Genomic DNA, 21,514 nt, shown 5'->3' with positions numbered 1-21,514 from the left:
CAGAAAACATGAATCAAAAGGAGAACACAACACTGTTATCATATAAAACTATAAATTCAGAAGTTATCCGTAAAAAGTAGGGTAGGCAGAGGCCATATCATGGGAGATCTCATATGTCCCACTAGAAAATATTGGGGATGAAGAACCATTGAAGAACCCGGCAATAATATGATCCGGTTTGCCTGTTCGAAAGATCCCACTGGGCGCTTATGAAGGGTGGGACTGAGGAGTGCAGGACTGGTAGTGGGTGATTGCTAAAGCCCAGTGGTCCCTGAGTTTGTCTCCTTGTTAGACAAAATTCCTGCTCCTGCAGGATATTTTACAACACAGATTCCTGGGGCCCACCCCAAGGCTAGACTTTCTGGTGGGAGTCCAGAAAAATGCTTTTTATAAAGCTCCCCACGTGACTCACATTAACCCAGTCTGTGCACCCTAGAATCAGATTACTGCAATGCTCCTGGCGATAAATGATGAGGGCCTGCCCCAATGTGGGACAGTAATTTCCTCCAGCTCTGCTCAGATAGGCTCTCTTCAGGCACAGTTTTGTCATTCAAAGGTAAGAAGATAACATAAGAAAAATGTATGTGATATTTAAGGGGTAGCACTGAGAACGAGACTTAGACATCATTTATGGGTCTCTCTATTCGTTCTTTCCTAGCCCACTGTCTGTAGAGAGTAAAGACCTTCAGGCACCAGAAATGCAAGAAGAGGAATGCAGGAAAATGGAATTAGAGGTCAGCAAAGATGACCTGGAATTCTGGAATAAGCCCTCTCTGTTTACTCCTGAATCTAGATTGGAAACTCTCAGACATATGGAAAAACAACGGAAAGCCCAAGAAAAATCCAGGTATTCTATTTTTTCCCATCATTGAGAATAAGGTGACACTCTCTTTCAGAATGTGTTTTCCTGATTGCACATTTTTTTACCCTTTATCTGTGGTAAATCTTTGTTAGCCATCACATGTAGATTTTGCTTTTTGTAAGCTCAGCTTTTTGTTGAAATGTTTCTGCCAACATTTATCAATATCAAGCTACCTTTTTTAGAATGTTATGAATTATGGCACTTTAGGTAGGGGTTTATTTGTATGTCTTTAGCTTTTTAACAACTTTAAATGTATCAAGCCATAGTATGGTGTGGGTTAGAGATACTGTATCATGGTACCAAGAAAAAGGTGGGATTAAGGAGTTCTTTGTATATTAATCTGCAAAATTAACAATCAGAAATTTGTTTCATCAGGCATTATAGTTTCTTAACAGCTCTTCTTGGATGTTCAGCAGCATATTTTCCCTTTGAATTGTTTAGATATAGTTTGATGATTTATTAGAAGCCAGAATGCTTAAGATATTATTTTCAGAGTAGCTTTTTAAAAGATAGGCTCTGTGTCATTGCATTTCGTGTCATTGCTTAGAATCACTTAGGAGAATAGTCATGAACTTGGGGATGTGATCTCTTCGCTCTGAAAAGCGGATGGCAATGACACCAGCAAAACACATGCTCTCTCCCGATGGTTACAAACAACAAGCAAGAAACTAAAAGAGTGAAAATCTATTGGACATCTCTGTTTTCATAAAATTTTCTTTATTAGTTAGATAGGGAGGTACAAAAATTAGAATCAAATTTTATCAAAAATACCTGTTTGTGAAATTCAATGCTTTGTACTCAAACAAGCTGCCCAGTGCTCCAGAAAGCGCATTGGAATAACATCAGAACATGTGGGTTCATGTTGCCACTTGGCTGCTTAATCTTTGTGTGATATCAGCAAGTACCTAACTTCTCATCTGTGTCCTCATCTGTTAAACAGGCTTTAGGAGAATCAGGTGGGCCAATAACTGTGGAGGTACCTTACAGATTCAAGAACCTTTTGAAATGGAAATTCTATGTGTTTATATAATATGTAGTATATTTCTGGTGTATATACATACACATGTATACACACATTATATTTATATGTGTGTATATATATACATATATAAAATATATTTATATACATATATAAATATGTACACACATATATAAATACATTTATATACACACATAAAATATCCATTTGTATTGAGCCTGAAATCTGGAGAACATCCCTCTGTCCCCAACGACCTGAAACGAGGGCAGCCGCGTAGGATGAAAGCCTGAGCCGCACTGTCTGGTGTCCGAGGTCTGCCCCGCGCAGTGGGTTCCCGAGCTGTTCGCCTCTTCTGGATGCCCCTGACCACCCTGGGTCATAGAGAATAATGTAGTTCATGGAAGCATGAACTTGACTGGACCGGAGGACCCAGTTTGAGATGCAGGAAAATGTGAATAAATTTATATTTTATAATAAAGCTGACTGATACAAAATCTCTATTAGAAGAACAATAGAAACCCAAGGCAAAGAATTGCTACAGTTCTGTTATCTAAATAGATTTGCCCATCTGATCTTCTAGAGCTTGTTCATAAATGCGTTTTTAAGTTTAAATATATTTTCAGTAACATTTTAAATAAAACTTACGGCCTACGTTTCTCTTTCATGTTATTCCATAAATCTTTCCTCTCATTCCATTTCTTTTCTTCCTATAGCTACCTCTTCAGTGTAGTGCATGTTAACAGTCTTGGGTTGATCCTGTCAGAACTTTCTTTACTCTCTACAATCATATAAATCATTTCCTCAAATACAGGATTTGGGGTCTTTTTAAAAAACAAAAATAAACATATATTACAGATTTGTTCTCATTATATACATCATGGACACTCTTCTATCACTTTTTGAACCAGTAGGTAAAGAGCAAACACTTTTTAGTAACTGCAAAATATTTCACAGCATGAATATTCAATCATTCCTCCACTGATGGCCACTCACAGTGGTTCCAGGGCTTCACCACTACAGATATGGTGTGATAGGTCCTTATGTAGTGGTATTTTTATTTCTACAGAATAGATTCTATTTAGCATCTTAAAAATTATAATTTTAACTCAAGCAGAAGCTGTATACACAAATAGAGAATTGACAGTTATCTGGGTAAATCATGCATAAAATCGACTCATTTAAATATTCATGGATATTTTATAAAAAGGAGGGTTTTTTTTCCCTCATTTGAATTATCTGGCAAATTGTCTTGGTCACATTTTTGTTTTACAGATATAGATACAATCATACAGAAATCTGGTTTGATTGTCAATTCTCATAGAATTAAAAGAATGGAGCTTATTACAGTGAATTGTTGATGTATTCACAAATATCTAATTTATTTTTCTTAAACTGTTTCACAAAAATATTAATTACTTTTATATTTTCTTTGTTTATTTTTCCCTCTCCCCACTGCCCTTTGTTCCTACCCACCTCCAATCTTAAGTGAAAAAAAGAAGAAAGTGAAACCACCCAGGATTTTGGTCACCAAAGATGGGAAAGCTCTGAATGTAAATGTGCCCAAGTACGTAAGACTAAACAGAGACTTGAAAAAACAAAATTTGTGGGGCTGATCATTACAATGGTTTCAATTACAGTTTGCTTTGCGGGGAATATATCTGACTGCTCTTAACACCCTTGATGAGCCTAAAAAGAATGTGATTTTGTGCATATTTGAAAGCAAAACATCTATTATGTTCTCAAATGCATAGTGTTATATTTCATTTTCTTGGCATGCAAAAAAGTGATCTTGACATAGGGAAATCATAGGTATTTATGTATTTCTTGAAACATTGGACCATCTACAATTTTATGCCTAAAAATTCCAAGTGCATTATTGTTGTGATTATTCATTTTTAAAATTCTGCCATGTACAACCTGGCTGAGAATATGATATATCTCCTCTACATCTACTTTATACTCTGGAATATGTCTACAAAGCATTTGAGAGCTAAGAAAAGAAATTGATATAAATACCTCTACAGTTAATAAGAGAGGTAAAATATTCAAACTGGAAATTCTCAAGTATAATAATAATTGATGCACCCTATCTGGCTGTCTTAGATTTCAAAACTAGAAAGTAGGAAAAAAGGCCTTTTGGAGCCAACAGACAGACCAAAGAACCTATGGACTAAATCTTGTTTGCTGCATTTCATTACTCAAACCCTGTGTGCTTCATCATTTCATTGGCTACACCATTACCATGGTAAAGACCCTGTCGTCAGTCATTCCCAGGCATCATTCATTTAATCTGCATGGCAGTCTCATGTGTTAGGCAGTATTTCTTTTTCACAGGTCCAAACATTGAGCCTGAGAGAGGTGAAATGACTTGCCCAAGGTCACATAGCTAATAGGTGGTGTGTCTGACTTGCCCATGCAAACTCAGTTCTAGTGATTTCCATGATCAAGTTTATGATTTTACCTCCTATCCCCACACACACCAGCAGGCATGAATGCAGTGCTAACACGATGGTAGGCACTGGGGATACAGCAGTGAATGTGACACGTGTCTGCCTTCACAGAGCTTAAAAATCTAAGGGGAAGATGTCTCCTTTCAGTCTACAACAGAGTTTAGGGAGACCCTCAGAGCTCTCTGCTCCTAGTAAAACCACCATGCTTCCCATCCCATTGACCACCTCACCTGCCCCTAAACTAATTTTTTAGGGGGCGTCTCCCTACCACCTCTGCCACCCCCTAACACCACCTACTGTCGTGCTGTGGTCGCCCTTCCGTGCCCTGCTGGGTCATCTGTCATCATCCAGAATCTACGTCCTGTGGCACCGTACACCTCCTAATCCAACTCATTCTCCTCCCATTCCCTGGCCACCCCCACCTCAGCCCTTCCACTGTACCCTCCGGAGCTTAGGCCTTGTCCACAATACCTGTATCCTCAGCCTTTTCTGTCAGTGTCCCGTTTATCTTCTTTCACTGATGGAAACCAAGCATTCTGCTTCCATGGCTGCCCTGTTTGTTCTTCCTCACCACATATACTGCAAGGAAAGGCAGACCTCATCGCTACTTTCAGACCATTTTTCTTCCCTAAACATTTCCTCTAGATATGCCTCCCCTTTTCCTCCTTATTACCATCATCTATCTACTTACCTCCTGATGAACACTCAGCCCTGCCCCACTCAATGCATTAAAGATCTTAGTTGGCACCAGACCAGTGTCTTTCTCTCTCCTCTCCCCTGTCATCAAGCTTGTGGCCTCATCATAGATGTGGATGATTGTCCAAAGCCTTGGCCTTCCCATCCCTCACCCACCTCACTCCCAGCCATCTTTCTCTCCACCTCAGCCTGACCACACTATCTACTTTCATTCTCAGATTTGCTATCATCAGTATGTCTTCCACCTCCAGAAGGTTCCCTTGGAGTGTCTCCCTGAGCACCACCTTCTGTGTCTCTGGGGAACCCCCTCCAGTCCAATGATCACATGTCCTGCTAAGACCTGAATCCGTTCCATCTACTGTTGTTCTTCCACTGTTGCACCCACCCCTCATGTTCCCACTTTCTGTCACCTGCTTTGGCTTATGATTCACAGAAATCTGTCCTTGATGTACATCTTTAACTCACTTGTCGTTCTGGTCTTCCATCATCCTCACCTCACAGCCACCCTCCCTCCCAACCTTTACATTTAATATGCCATCTGCTCCTGACTTGCCCTCACACATGGCTGGAAGAAAACACTCAACTCCACTTGTTCGTCTTACTGTAAATTTGCAACCAGATTTCAGTGGACTTCTGGCAATCTCACTGTTTTCTTGGCCAATTCATTCTCCCATTTCACACCACCTCCTCTCTTACCTCCAACACTTTTGTTTCTATTTCATTGAAAAAACAGAATCAATTAGTGTTCTCATCCAGGTTACCAGTGTACCTAGACCTGTGCCATATACTTGTCTCTCTTGCTATGACAGATGAACTTCCTTTCTGAGTCACTCACTGCTGTGCAAATCCAACCCACTCTCTGATCAAGGACACCACTTATGTAATCATCCCTTCTCTCCTGTATTAGTTCTCTCTGCTCTACTGGATCTCATCACTATACAAATGTAATATCTTCTGTCTTAAACAAAATCAAACAAACAAGAAGCTTCCCTTCCCCAGTGACCCTTGCAGCTACAGCCCACTTTTTCTGCCCCACTTAATAGCCAGAGTTCTCCGTGGAGATGTCTTTACCAATTCCTCACTTCACGTTTCTTCTTGAAACCTCTTCTGCATATTCCGGCACCCTAAACCTTCTTTAGTCACATCATTTTTATCTTCTCTGTTCATTTCAGAGTCAGATCCCATCTACTTGACCTAGAAAATTAGGCCAAACGATCATTACCTTCCTTCTTGAAGCAGGCCCTTTGCTTCTGATTCTTTGAACTCACTACCTTCTCATCTTTCTGTATTTTGCTGGATCCTCTTGGTCTTGGATCCCAAGTCCTCTGGGGCAAAGTCCTCAGCTGCCTTCTCTTTTTACATTCATTCTTTGAGGATCTCTATCAAATTTCATGGCTTTAAGCACCATCTTTACATTACCCACAGCCAGACCCAACATCTTCCCTGAGCGCGAGACTTATATACTCAGCTACTGACATCACTCTGTAGATATAAGATAGGTTTCATAAATTTAATCACAATAAAAACAGAAGTCCTAATTTCCATTCCCATCCCCACTACCACCTTCCCCCATAACATGCTTGTCCCCCAGTGTTCTACATCCCAGTAGTGAGCCTGTACCCATTTGGTAAGACCAAAAACCTTGGGCTCACCCTTGATTATTCTCTCACTTTACCAATAAGCCCTATGGGCTCTTCCTTCGTATATCCAGACTCCAACTACTTCTCACTGACGCCATCACCACCACCTTAGAGCAAGTGAACTACTTGCTGGACAACTGCAGTAGCTTGTTAAACAGTCCCTATGGTCCATCTCTTGGCTTCCTATAATCTCTTCTGCTCAGCTGAGTATAAAACAAGGGAGGAAAGGACACACACTCCATCTCTTTAAGAAAATTCCTGGAAAGCACCATACAACACTTTCCTTCACAGATCAAAATCACCTGACCTCATCTAGCTACAAGGGAGGCTGGAAAATGTACCTTTTATTCTGCATAAGCATGTTCCTAGTTCAACTCAGGAGTCCCTGTGGATAAATGGGGAGTGGATCATGGGAAATGAATAGTGATCTCTGCCATAGAAAAGCTCTCCAAAACTACCTTTCAAGTAAAATATGAAGGGAGAATTTAAGTTGCCTGGCTGGAAAATTGGGGAATAAGCTATAAAGGCAGAGGAGACAGCACACAGAAAAGCTGAGATGAGATCAAGAATGCATGGGTCGCTTGAGCAGCCGAAGGGTCCTGAATGGCTGGATGGTTTGAAGTAGTGTGAGTGACGGCCACAAGCAGGCACGCTGCTGGCAGCCAGACCTATAGCTAACTTTACATTTCCCAAGCAATTGGGCCTATATTCTTTAATATTGTTGGGTTACATATTTTACAGAATAAAAGGATTAATGAAATGTTCAGAATAAATCAATCAAATAATTCTGAATAATATGTTGAGGCCTTAAACCTAGGCCTCAGCCTTAGGTAGTTAGTTAAAAGACATAGGGGCTGAAATTCAGCCTCTCCAGGCTCATGTCAACCTCTCTGAGCTTCTGTTTCTTCATCTGTAAAATCTGAAAGATGCATAGTGCTTCAGCATATTCCAGGGCCGCGGAAAGGTCAGCAATGAAGGGAAGAAAAACAATGGCAAGAAAATTAAAAGGGACTGTTTCAAACGTAAGGATTGGAAAGCTGGGAAGGGAGTGGCAGATGTGACATTTGGTTCTCCAGAAGTGATTCTGGTGTTTCTGTTTGCCTCTAGCAAAATCAAATGAAATGGAAAAAAAAAACCTTTAACCACCAGATGTCTCTATCTCTGCAGCAATGCTAATTTTTTGTATGTAATTTACCTTAAGACTCTCATGTTTAAACAATGTAAACAAATAACATGAATATGTTGTAGGTTTCTGCTGAAATTTTTAAGTTGATGTACACATTTTGTTATCCAGCTTCCAAAATAAGTTTGCCATTAGAGATCATTATATAATTATCAAATTCACTTTGATACTGGAATGGGTTATCTATACAATATTGCTGAAGATGTAACCTATTTTCCCCCAAATGGATTATTCCTTAGACTTGACTTCTCTTTGAAAGATGATGAAAAACATAACCAGATTATCCTGGACCTTGCTGTCTACAGGTAAAGATGTTTTGTTATGTATTTATTTAATGGCATTTCTGTCTGTTTTCATTCTCAGCTGTAATCTCTTGAGTTCTGCAACATTTTGAAATGAAATTTTCTTTTCCATGTGACCAAATGAAGTTTTTTTTAAGATGAAAATTTACTGTAATGTTAAAAGTATGAAAATTAAAATAAAAGGCAAAGTAAATGCACAGTCTCATGGCTGTGACTCCGGCATATCTCTCTCTAAGGCAAAGTTAACATAATTCTCAGAGCTTTGCTGTTTCCTTATGCTGACCCCACAAGGACCTCTCTGTAGTGCCACTCACTTTTATATTCCTCTGTGTTTTTTCCAACACTTTGACGTAATAATAAACAGCAGGTGGGGCCCCCATCTCGGAGGCCTGAGCATATACCCAGCAGCCTCTTTACCCCCCTGCAGGCAGACACTTCTTCCCAGGTGGTGTCCTACATCATGACTGGCTTGTCCCCCGCACCCTGTGCCAGTGGGCAGGAATGGCACAGGCAGCTTGCTTGCCCTCGTCGCCACATCGTGACTGGCCGTTGCTCTCTCCTTCGATCTCTGTCACACCATCAGTCTATGTCGCCTTCCACTCTTCCTTGTTGATGTCGTGTAAAGTCATCCAGGTCACTGTGCCTCCTTCCTTGAGGACCGTAGGCACCAGCTTGCTGCCTTTCACACCCCTGATGTCAGCACCCACCCACTTGCAGGCTCTTTCCCCAGGGCCTCAGGGCTTTGCATGCATGCGTCCCTCTGCCCACACCACTCTCACCCTGGGTGGCTGTGTGGCTTGGTGCTCATTTCCTTCGGCTTCTGCTCAGCTGTCACTTCCTTAGAGAGGCATCTCTGCCCCAGCATCTGATAGGAAACAGTACCTACCCTGCCCCAGCACTTCTTTCCACCTCTCCCTGCCTTTTGATGTCTGCCTGACAAACTACACTTTTGTCTTTAAAAATGTGTGGTCAAGGCAGGACTTTGTTTTGTTTGTTTCTCCCTCCTTATTGTAAGATAAATTTTAGCTGAAATAAGCAGGCGAAGAGAGGCAACAAAGGGCCAGGTAGTTTATTTGAGTGCAACTCCTGGGTGATGTTCCGCAGTCTGGGTACCACAGGCCGGGGAAGTCACACCCGGTCAGGGAGGTGGGGGCTTATAAGGGATTAGGAGGGGGAGGAGTGGGCAAGTTATCCTAGGGGGCGTGGAGAGGTATGATTGGCTAATTGTGATATAATAGACAACTAGAAACTTTGTTCCTTCCAAGAGGGAGGAGGCTGACATCCGGGTCTTAGTTGGCACATCAGAAGGATGGAATTCAGGAAGAGCTGTCCCCTTTCCATAAAAGGCACGGACCTTGGGGTCTGGTCTGTTCTCCTTTTATGGTATCTCTCTGTTCTGTTTGCATGTCCTTGTTTTTCCTTCCTCCAGCCTAACACTTATGTCACCAGCACCTAAAACAGAGCCTGACACCTGGTAGGAGTTCAGTAATTCCAGGAATGAATGAATGAATGCTAATGATGGGAGTCAATGAACATTTATATGCATGCATTATAATAAAGGCCTTTCTCTTTTTACAAGCTTTTTTACATGCTCTGTCTTATTTAATCTCTTAGTAACCCAGTGAAGTAGGAGGGATTGTTATCCTAGCATTACCCAAAAGGGCATAAATTTTCAGAGGGTGAGTCTTGTCAAAGTAGAGATAGTAACTGGAGGAGCCAGAATCTGTACTCTCAGGCCTGGGTCCAACTTTGTTTTTATAATTGTGGTAAAATACACATAACTTAAACCTCACCATTTCAGTTATTCCAAGTGTATAATCCAGTGGCATTTAGTAAATTCACAGTGTTGTGCAGCCATCACTACTAGCTAGTTCCAGTAAAGTTTCATCACTCCAAAAGGAAACACTGTGCCAAGTAACCAGTCACTCCTCATTTCCCTGTTCCCTTGACTACCACTAACTTGCTTTCTCTCACTAGAGACTTGGCCATTCCAGATATTTCATATAAATGTCATATGTGACCTTTGTGTCTGGCTTCTTTCACATAGTATAATATCTCCAAAGTTCATTTATGTTGTAGCATGTGTCACAGGCCCCTTCCTTTTCATGGCTGAATAATATTCCATCATTTGGACAGACCACATTTTTGCTCATCCAGTCAGCAGTTGATGGATGTTGGCATTGTTCCACCTGTGACTGTCGTGAGTGGGGGCTCTTTGTGGCCCTGTCTTTGCACTGAGCTGCCTCTCTCACCCCTCCTATCCATTCTTTTGGCTACGTGCTGCCAGTCACCTGCCCTTAAAGAGCCTCTAGCTCTTCTCCAGCTGCTTTCATGCCTCTGTTCCTCCAGCAATCCAAGCTGCCCTTTCTCTTGTTTTTCAGCTAACCATTCTCTGTTTCATCCTTTTAAGCCCTTTCCATTTTTAGGCCATATTCCTGGAGTTCAGTGAATGGCATAACACTCTCTCATTTTAGCTCTGTTGGTAGTTTCACCTTCAGTCCTCAAATGAAAACTTTTCTCATCCAACTGTGTATGTACATTTTCAGGGTGTGATGATATTTCTCTTGTATAAGTAATAAAATCTTTCCATTACCATGATTCTGTCTTAACTAATTACACTAAAATCCCTTGTTATCTACATTGGCATGTATATATATGGATACTTATTGTCTGCCTCCTCCACTGGGCCATTAACTATAGGAGAGCAGTGACTGTATTTAGAACATGCTAGTTACAGTCTCCCAGTGCCTGTATATATGGATGTATATGTGAAAGTTAAGTTCATTTGTTCATTCATGTATGCTTCCTGCTTTTATTCAACAAACATTTATAGAATATCTGCTATGTGCCAGACACTGGGAGACTGTAACTAGCATGTCCTAAATACAGTCATTGCTCTCCTGTAGCTTATGGGCCAGTGGAGGAGGAAGACAATAAGTATGCAGGCAGGGGATAAGTAATCACAAAGGGAAAGGAGTGCTGTTCAGGAAAGGGCCAGAGTTCAGGGGTCAAGGGCAACGGTGTGTGTAATCTGGTGGGTGGTGGTAGAGGAATTGGTCAGGGAAAGTTGGTGACATGAGCATAGAAAACTGAAGGATGAGAAGCAGCAAGCTTTGCAAAGAACTGACAGAAGATCGTTTTAAGCGGAGAAAACCAGCACCTGCAAAGACCTGGTAGGTTGGGGCAGATGAACGCTTTAGGAGGCCCTAAACATGAACAAAAATATGTCATCCATCAAAGTGGTAGACATCAAATGTGACGTTTTAGGAAACATTAACTCTACTTTTTATTATAATAATTTTTATTAAATAAAATATAATGATGTTTTGTTAACACTATGTACTGGACACTATGCATGTGTCTGCATAGCTATCTTAGGGGATAGGCACTCTGCATATCCTCATTTTACAGATAAAAAAACAAAAACTGAGGCTCAGAGAGGTGATAAAACAGGAAGGGTGGAGTCAATGCCTCACGAGTCAGTGTGGCTGAAGCCCTTGCTGGCAGTCCTGGTATTGTGCTACCTGCCTCAGTGTTTGTGGTTTTTGAATCATTGCTGCATTTCGAAAGGTTCAGAATCAATATTTTAAAATGTATAAAAATAATAATTTTTATAAGTATGTAAAAAATAATTTACTTATTATTATGGCTAAATGAGTGAGGTAAAAATAGAAATCTTTCATTTGTTCATAAGCTCAAGGCAAATAAATGTGAACCAGTGATCCTGGGGTCACTGCCATGGATGGAAGGCTTTGCCGCTTGGGCAGGATGTGCCTTGAAAGGGAGAAGCAGCGCCAGTCTTGCAGGAGAGGTAATGTCAGGGCTGCTGCAGAGCAGCTAAGGAAGCTGGAGCTGGTGGCAGGCCCAAAGCATCATGGACTCAGCATTCCTGGCTATTCAAGTCAGTTTTAAGGGCTTAAAATAGAATACTCACAAAAGGACATGGCAGGCTGATTTTTGCAAACCTCTGGTGTTCCAGGCTGCAGATATTTTTAGGTTAGGGGCAGTCAGTGCCAAGTGTACTTGTGGGTCTAAAAATGAAATTGCTGATATATTGAATTTCCTTTGGTCTGGGGATTAATTGAACGCTAATTTTTTAAGACCTGTTTAGCACGGAGATTGTAAACTCCTGTCATTTAAAATGGTCCTGCAAGTGTGAATTTGTATTTGCACTTCTTTAAACTTAATGTTTTTGAAAATGGTAAGATTTTCGTGTGTTTAATTTTGAAGGTATATGGATACATCTTTAATTGATGTAGATGTGCAGCCGACTTACGTGAGAGTAATGGTCAAAGGAAAGGTGAGTAGAGCTGCTGTAATTTCAAGTTTTTAAAGTAATATTAAAATAGAAAAAGAGAAACCCAGTCAAAGAACTACTTTTTAGGCACGTGATTTTATACAGCAGAAATGATTGCTGACCATTGGGTATCTTGATATAATTAGCATTTTTAACCTGTGTCCATTGCATTAGTACTCCTTTCACAGCTGGTCAGATGGACACACATGTGGTAGCTTATGTTTGACATTATATTTAAATAATATATGTAAATCATCAGTGATTTCACTCATAGCAACTTTAATGTTATCATTTTTTAAATAGTATTTTTTTGCTGATTCTGAGCATTAATATGAGTTAGCTCAAAGACATTAAAGTAGAAATATGTTGTTTTATGAGAAGTTTTATGTGTAATCAGCCTATTTAATGTAAATGGACCAAGCATTTCAGTTTGTGATCCATGACTATTTAGACTATTCATTAAAATAGGTAAAGCAGTGCATGCATATCAAGCATAGCCCATATATTATTTTGTTCCTAATAAGTCTAAGCACATTTTTAAAACAGAGCAGTGAATCTTAAATTTGTAATGAAAATACCTCTTGAAGTAACCCTCTCCTGTAATATGCGCTCATTCTCCATGACCCTTCCTGCTCATGTTCAGCCATTTCAGCTGGTTCTTCCTGCAGAAGTCAAGCCTGGCAGCAGCTCTGCTAAAAGATCTCAGACAACAGGGCATTTGGTGATCCACATGCCCAAGGTAGGCGATGCCATTTGGGTCGATTTCATGTCTGGATATGTTGGTTCCTGAATGAATTTGACCGATCAGGGCTAACAATGACTTCTGATCAATGTTCTTTGGTTTAAGAGAACCAGAAAATCTACTTACCCCAACTCAGGAGAACAAAGACCTGGGAGAACAGAGCTGAGCAGAGGATGTCTTCGGGGCCTGTAGACACTCATCCCGCCATCACTTGCCTACTGGTTCTTGCCTCTACCACCTTTCCCATCTCTGCAGCAGAGTTGGGGTGGGAGCTGGGGTGTGTCAGTTTCCTGGCTCTCCTACGTGGGGAGGTACCACTGAGTATGTCTATTACATGGTGACTGGTACTTTCCTTACAAATAACTTTGAGACGAGACGTGGTAGTAGGCCTTAGATCTCTAAAAAATTGTGTTTGAATTCTAAATCTTGAGCTTACCAGCTTTGTGACTTTGTCTACTGTCGTTCTTAAGAGAAATGATATACATAAAATTCATAGCAGCGTGAGCACTTAATGAGTATTACTAGTACCACTTTTCATACAGACTAAATATTATTTTAACTAAAACTATTGTCTTTTGGGGGCAGTGTTGGTGTACATGACCTTTTGATAACAGCTAACTTCTAAAGCCTGGTGAAACTGCCTCTGTGGACTTTCAGACCCCTTAACTTTGATCAGAGTTGGGCCTCTGAAATAGAAATTGTTTAGAAGCCTGAACAGGCTTGACATAAATAGATGACAACCTTAAAGAACTTAAGGAAATCAAACTTAAAAAAAATTAGTTTGTCTAATGAAGTATCTGAATTCCTCATTAGAGGATATATGAATGAGTTTGGAGGTTTCCAGCTGCAAGCTGCTGAAACCCAAAAAGAACTGGCTTTAACCGTGAAGAAATGTTTCATCTCTTGAACTAAGATACAAGAAGGCAGGGAGGGTCTACACAGGGCAGGGGCACAGCCTTCCTCATATGTTAGCTTTGTCCTCGGACTGGCTTCCTGCCTGAGAGGAGCACTTGCAGCAACTTGGGTGACATGGTTTCTTGTTCTTACTTTGCACGAAGATAGGGAGCCAGAGACAGACACAGAGAGGATCTCACCCATCACTATGGTATCAAAGTTCCTCCGGACTGTTAAGGCCATTTTAGCTGAAGAGCCCAGCAGGTCTCAATTGCACCCTGGGCAATGGAAACCAATCTCTGACCAAAGAAATAATGATACTTTGTTTTGTTTCCATTATTTTTAATTTGGTTCCTATTATCTCCTCCCATGAGTTGGAGGTGGAGTCAGGTTTGCCTAAGCCACTCAGGTGTCAAAGGGGAAGAGTGGGTAAGCCAGTGGGGATGGGGTTGTGAGGGGGAGATGTGGCAGGAGCCTCTGCTGCAAAGATTATAATGTGATTAACCAATAAGGTTTCTGCAGTGATTTAATAATCCTTTAGGTAGTTTTTTAACCATTTGATTATCAATTATGTATCTTTACTCTGAGATAGTAAAAGAGTAAATACAATTTGTTGTCAAGCAATAAAATAACAAACACAGCTGTCAGAATGGCAATGTCCTTGGTGATCACAACAAACTAAGGAAGTGCTTCTATGCTAGTCAGAGTCTCCTGTAAGGAAATGTTAGAGGTACTTAATTACCTCAGCACTTTGATAGAGACGTTAGTGAGACACTGTGATCAGCACTCTTTTTTTTTTTAAGTTCCATTTTAACAAAGATTAAATGGTAACTGCTATTTCCTAAAAGGGTATCAAGACACAGGATTTATGTACCTTTTGAAGCCTACCAGACAACTGATCAGAAAAACCTCTCCTGTCACTCCTTAAAAATCTTTTAAATACACACAACATCCTATTTCCATTATCCCTTTTGTATTTTTATGTCTAAATTTTTCATATTAAATATATGTGAAAAGTATAAAAAATGACTTATTAAAGGAAAAGTATGATACAAGTGCTTGGTTGAAGATAGTTTACATAGAAGGACTCAGAATGGTTCTATCTTTTCTTTTCCTCAGTAATGAACTATGAATAACATTTTTCCTTTGAGGTTTATATATTTTAAGGTTTTAGATTACTATGATGTATAAGTTCTCTCATTGTTCCTTTTAAAGTATTATTAATTTATTTCCTTTAATAATTCCTTCATATATCTCTATCATTATTCCTTTTAAAAGTAGAGAATCAGTAAAAGCAACTTTTGGAGAATAACTTCTTGCCCCAAATAAGCTGTTTTCATTTATGAGCTAGGTATTTTCAAGGCTATAAACTTCAAAGAACAAAAACTTTTTCTTAAAAATCACCAAAAGTTAAACAAAACTTTAACTTCACTTATGCTTAATATTAAAGATATGTATTACTGAAAATTAACATCTTCATAATTCCTAATGATCAAAACATTTGAAGTACTGAAGCTCTATCCACTGAGCTATTTCTGTCTAAGCTTTGAATTTGCTGTAGAATTGTCTATGTCTGGCCTGCATTATAATTACTGAGGCATTTTTTTGGAATTTTAAAGCATATTGTAAAAACCAGGTAGACATTTAGGCGCAATTTTGATTCATTCATGAAATAGTGTTGTCAGTATTAAATATGTTGATAACTTAGTACTTCCAGAAATACTAATGTAGTCCCTAGTAGTTTATAATATTTGGATATTCTAATTAATGAAAAGGAGATCAGATTTGATGTTCAGTCATACCCTTTTGTGATAATACTTGTAAAACTGTAACAAGCTGACCTATATGATATGTCTGTGCTATGGTGATTGTATTATGCTTATTTGTGGAAATTCAGTGATGAACTCTGTGTACATCTTCCAAGGACATAAAATTTGTGATTGAATCCACAAAATGGTAAGATATTTCTTCAGCATTTTGTCATACATGTCAAATTGATATTTTTCTCTTTTTTTACCCTAAATGAGGCTGTACAGACTGGGTGCTGATTAATAGACAAATTTCATCAAATCTGTTCCCTGTCACAGGGGCCATGGCTAAATTTTCTGTTGCTGGCATGCCAGTGGGTTCTCCCAGCTCAGCTCCATATTCCAAGAGGCTTTCCCCTCATGCCAGCTCTACAATGCCAGATAATTCCCAGTATCTGCCACCGAGTCCTATACTGTAGATTGATGAAATGCACAAATACCACCATCCGAAACATACAGCCAGAATTCCTCCCTCTCTACCACCTTTATAACTTAACATGTGGGTACCACGTCTCCCAGAATGCCAACCTATGCTGTACTGACTCTACCAAGATTTCCAGGGTTGATGCCTTGGCTTGAAGTGGTGAGTGGAGGTGTGGATGAAGAGGTCTTCTTGCTTTCTCGGGACAGTAGCAGCGGGCAATAGAAGCTAACTGCCCAGGTGGTAGAGGGGTGGGAAACAGTCTATATTTCATGAGCTTTCCTCAGGCCTGTCCCACTGGTTAGTGGCATTTCTTTCTAGTTTCTGGCACTGTTTTATTCAGTAGGCTTAGCTTTGGGAAGTGGCAGAGAGGATCTCAATTTCCAGTGTGTGCAGGCTTTTATTACATTAGATGTATCCAGTCAAGAAAAAGGGACACATGGAAGTCATCTACTCACCAGGAACTCACTCTTCTTTTTTGGAGAAGAATTAGTAATTCCTTTTTCAACACAGCAGCTAGAATGATCTTTTTATAGTATATGTAAATCATACCAAGTCATGTTTCCCATTTCATTCAGAGTCAAAGACAACATCCCCTGATAACCTCCCCCTGCCATTATCCTTCTGATGTCATCTTCCACCACTTACCCTCTAATCATCCCAGCCACAGTGACTTGTTTCACAGACGTGGCAAGCATCCTTCTATCCTAGGACCTTGGCACTTGCTGTCCTGCAAATGCTGGAATGCCCTCCCCCTGATGTCCTCATGGTTTGCCCTCTGACCTCTTTTGGGTTTCTGCTCAAGTGCCATCTTTTCATTGAGACCTTTCCTGACTCTGTGTTTAAAAAGCATCTCCTCTCCTGTCCCAGCATTCTCTGTCCTCTGTTCCTGCTGTGTTTTTCTTCATAGAGTGTATCACAGTCTATACATTTATTTCTTTGTCTCTCTCAACAAGGATGTCAGCTTCATGATAACAGGATTTTTGCCTGTTGTTGCCTCTATTGTGTTACTGGCACCTAGAACAGAGCCCAGAAATGATTAGGCATCCAATAAATTTTTGCTGAATAAGTGAATACATTGAATGCATCTTTAAAGTACATTTTAATAATTACAAAATTTATCTCCCCTAATTGTTCTGTCTCCCAACCATTTCCTCATTATTTTTCCATGTATATCATTCGGGTTTAACTTTAAAAATAATTTTATCAAATCCTGTCTCCAAAAATGCCATTGGAGTTTTTATTGTCACTGTGGTTTAGAAGGAGCGGAAAGTAGTGAGTAAGGTAATAGGCTCTGGGGCCCGAGGCCCTGGGCTGAACCCTGACACTTCTACTCAGTAGTTGTGTGGCCTCGGGCGAATTATTAATCCCTGATGCTACAGATTCCTTGTCTGTAAAATGATATTAATAATAATTCATACCTCAGAAGGTTATCTTGAGGATTATATAAATTAATACATGGAAAACACCAAGAAGAATATTCGGGACATAATACACACTGTATTACTGTTTACTGTTAACTAATGCTATGCATTTTCCTGGTGATTAATATTGTTAAATTAATTAATTTTATCCATTCCGATTAACCAATATTTTCATTATGGAGATTTATTTTGAATTTATAGATTGTTGTGAAAATGAATTGATGTATTTACATAATCAAAACTGTATCTCTAATAATGTATGTTTTTCCATTTATTACTCTTATTTCATGTCCCTCTGCAATTCTTTTTGTAGTTTTCTCTTCAAACCTGCTACCTATTTTCAAAAGTTTATTTATAGATACCATTCATGTGATTTAGTTCCTATTTTGGATGAGGTTATTCCCCACTGCATCTTCTGAGAGTTTATGCTTGGCCTTCAGTATATTTTCTTAAATGTGTGGTCAGACTAAGTCATATGTACATGAACAATCTTATCATCATGAGCCTAGGAAGATTTGGCATATGAGCTCATCACAGTCCAACTTAATAAGATTTAAGTGAAATTTTGTATTCACTGAGAAGCTTGCATCAAGTCATTAAATTAAACTCCCATCTAGATTCTCAATTGACAAGTTATAGGAACACTTGCCAAGAATATGCTTCATGATTTCCTTAGGGTGTTCTTTCAGAATAATTAACTGAAATTAAGGAAGTTGCTATCTGAACTGAGCAGCAAAATACATTTACAACTACAGCTGGTGAGCATCTTGATTCTGCTACACTGAGCAAAGGGGGTGAAGGTCACATGCTAAGGCCGACATTGCAGACCGTGATTCTAAACTACAGTTTCAGCTTCCCTTCTCCTTAATATTTGGATACATACTTCTCAATGCTTCTGCTCAAACTAACTTCTGATATACCCCAAATAAACTCACTTTTATTCTCTAATTGTTAACTTAAAGTGGGTCTGTGGAGAGGTTCTGCCTGGTTCTCTTAACAGGCTTTCCCATTCTATTCGTACTTAACTCTCTTAGAACATTACTTTTTATCCTCAGTTCATTGCTAGAGTTTCCAACACTGAAAAAATAGAAGCATCGAAAGGTAATTTCTACCAACTGTCATATCTTCCCTTGCTTGGCTTCCTTGGCAGTCCTGATTCTATAAACACCGGTCTGATCTGTCCAAACTCTCCAAATACGTGTTGGATCCCATTTCCGCTTGCCTTTAAAAGACCTTTTTTTTTTTACCTCTGGCAATTCTCTTCTGTCTACTTCATCGAATTTTCCCTCTCTGCATCTTATGTTAGAAAACATGCTGAAACATCTCCCTTCTTCAGAACAAAAGTGTTATGAAATAAAAATGTCCCCCTCTATTTATTGCTTTCATCTGTTTACAGCAAAACTCATATAACAGACGTCTCTATTTGTTGTATCAATTCTTTCCCATAATCTGATAAAAGACCAAGTCCAGTTAGGCATTCATCTCCTCTCCAACTCCCGCCCACGGAAACATCTCTTTTGAAGGTCTTCAGCCATGTCCATGTGACTAAGTCCCACAGTCAACCCTCGTCTTCTTGGCCCTTTCAGCAGATTTTTACACCACTGATCAGTCCCTCCTTTGTGAACACTAGTTCACCAGGCATGGGATATACCACTTTGTTTGGTTCCCTTCCTATGTCACTAGACGCTCCTGCTTACGGGTGTCCTCTGCCGCCGGGTGCTTCCGTGCTGGGTCTTTCTCATCCTCAGGCTTCTGAAAGTTGGCACGTCCAGACATTCAGTTCTGGGCCCCTTCTCTTCTCTATTATAAATTCCCTGCGTGATCTCATGGCTTTAAATAACATCTCTAGAGCTTCATCATCTGCTAATTACCAACTACCTAATTAGGAACAACAATCACACCAAGGAAAATTTGGAAAGATGGGCTGCATATTTTTAAAACATCTTAATACTACCATTACCTAATAAGATAGTGAGCAATCACTGTCCACTTATCTGGAAGGAATGGCTGAGAAGGTAAACCATGCTTCCAGTGACCACATAGAGGTGAGAAGAAAAAGTCAAAGTCGAGAGCCTTCCATGGATGGGGACTCTAGGAAACCACCCTGACTTTGGGTCTCTGAAGTACTGCAACCTAGGAGTAAGGTGAAAGAGAAGCCAGCCAATTCTCAGAAGATTTTGCAGCCTATAGAAATGGCCTCCTTCAAACTGGGCCTTGAACTTGAGCGAAAGTAGTCTCAGATGAGTAACACCCATACATGCCTAGCAATATATATGTATATTAGTAATATGTATGTTTTTTTCAACTAAAATCCATCACGCAAAGACAAACTATGCACACACAGAGACATGAGTGGGATCCAGTAGAAACCCAGTCTGTGGTTTGGAGTCTGGTTATGCCTGGCGGCTGCTCTTCCCCCTGGGTGACACTGGAAAAGCTCCACAGTTGCGTTGAGACAGACTGTAGAGCACTGTTTTCATTTGAGGGCTCCCAGAAGTGGAACCTAATGGAGAGATGGGAGCACAGTAGTTTATTTGAGTAATAAGGGACTGCTGGTCAGGAAGCAGGGAAGGGAAGGCAGCCAGGAGGGAATACTCCATTAGGTGCTACCCCGGTGAGGAGGCACAAGGAGATAATGCACGACACATGCCTCAGGATAACTCCTTCTGCAGGGTGCTGGGACTCCGGTAGCAACACACCAGCCCCTGAGAATTTTTGATTGATGGCTGCTCCCTGTGGTAGGATGGGGAGATGGGGGTGGAGTAAATGCCCCAGCACTTCTGAACTCTTGCTGGCATAAACCAAGCAAGAATGATCATGAACTTTTTCATGTGAACAGAGGATATTTCCTGAGACTATCTCCAGCAAGAATGTAAAAAAATATTTTCTTTTCTTTTTAAACATAGTTATCATCCTTGCCTAACTTAATAAAATATTTTCAGTTTTAGGCTGTTGTATGTGGACGCTCCTTCATGGAGAACTGTCAGATAAGTTTGCACTTAACAAGTATAAAAGAATTTTAAAGGACCCATTTGATAGATTTGTTCCAGTTTAATTTCAAAGCAGTAACTGTCTTATGTAACTGTCAATATTGATTTTACACATAAGTAATCGGTAAGTGCACTTTTTAAAAATTTTTTCAGACCATCTGGGTATCTTTGAAACCAAAACCAGTATTCTTGTCCTTCTTACTTTTCTGATCAGTTTTTCCAAAATTTAAATTTTCTTTGCTGCCAAATATGCATTTATTTAGGATAGAATATACTTCAAAACTAGTTGACTTAATAAGGTATATTTATCAGCTCAAAAATTTTAAAATAATGTGCCAGTGGCAATTTGTACATTTTTCTAATATTATGCATTCTCTAAAGAAATCTTTCTTGCAGGCTCAGTGAATTACATGCTTTTTCTTAGTTAAGTCCTTCAGAACAATAAGAAATAATGAAATTCTTAAAAATATCAAGAATAAATTTGGATATATATAAACTTATTCTAAGGCTAAAAGAAAATAAAATATCTCATTGATTCTGAAGTCATATTAATAACAGTCTTTTTTGGGAGTCTGAAATTTGCATATTTAAATGTCCAACCCCAATATTATGGACAAGTAACTAACAAATGTAAATGCCAGAAATATTTAAGAAGCTAGACAGTTTAGAAGTGACCCAATTTCACTGACATTGATGTAAGAATTGTTAGAAAATAACAATCTGTTTCAATTGTAGGGATGGGCCCCATTGCTGAGTACTGTTCTTCCAGTAACTGATTCAACTACCCTAAGCCCCAAATCAAATAATTGACTTACATCAAGGTGGA

The 21,514-nt window shown here is 39.6% G+C and overlaps 1 protein-coding gene across 1 annotated transcript in view; it reads left to right on the top strand.

Moving 5' to 3' along the window:
• DNAAF11 (dynein axonemal assembly factor 11) overlaps positions 1 to 21,514 on the top strand; it is a 95,562-nt gene that overhangs the window by 45,531 nt on the left and 28,517 nt on the right. Inside the window, exons 6-10 of the mRNA XM_037020793.2 lie at positions 659 to 847; positions 3,328 to 3,405; positions 8,050 to 8,115; positions 12,343 to 12,412; positions 13,053 to 13,148. Coding sequence (XP_036876688.2) covers positions 659 to 847; positions 3,328 to 3,405; positions 8,050 to 8,115; positions 12,343 to 12,412; positions 13,053 to 13,148 — 499 coding nt within the window. The remainder of the gene's footprint in view (positions 1 to 658; positions 848 to 3,327; positions 3,406 to 8,049; positions 8,116 to 12,342; positions 12,413 to 13,052; positions 13,149 to 21,514) is intronic.

This window comes from Manis javanica, chromosome 2, assembly GCF_040802235.1.
Source record: "Manis javanica isolate MJ-LG chromosome 2, MJ_LKY, whole genome shotgun sequence".
Lineage (NCBI taxonomy): Eukaryota > Metazoa > Chordata > Mammalia > Pholidota > Manidae > Manis > Manis javanica.
This window is presented reverse-complemented; position numbering and strand designations above follow the sequence as displayed.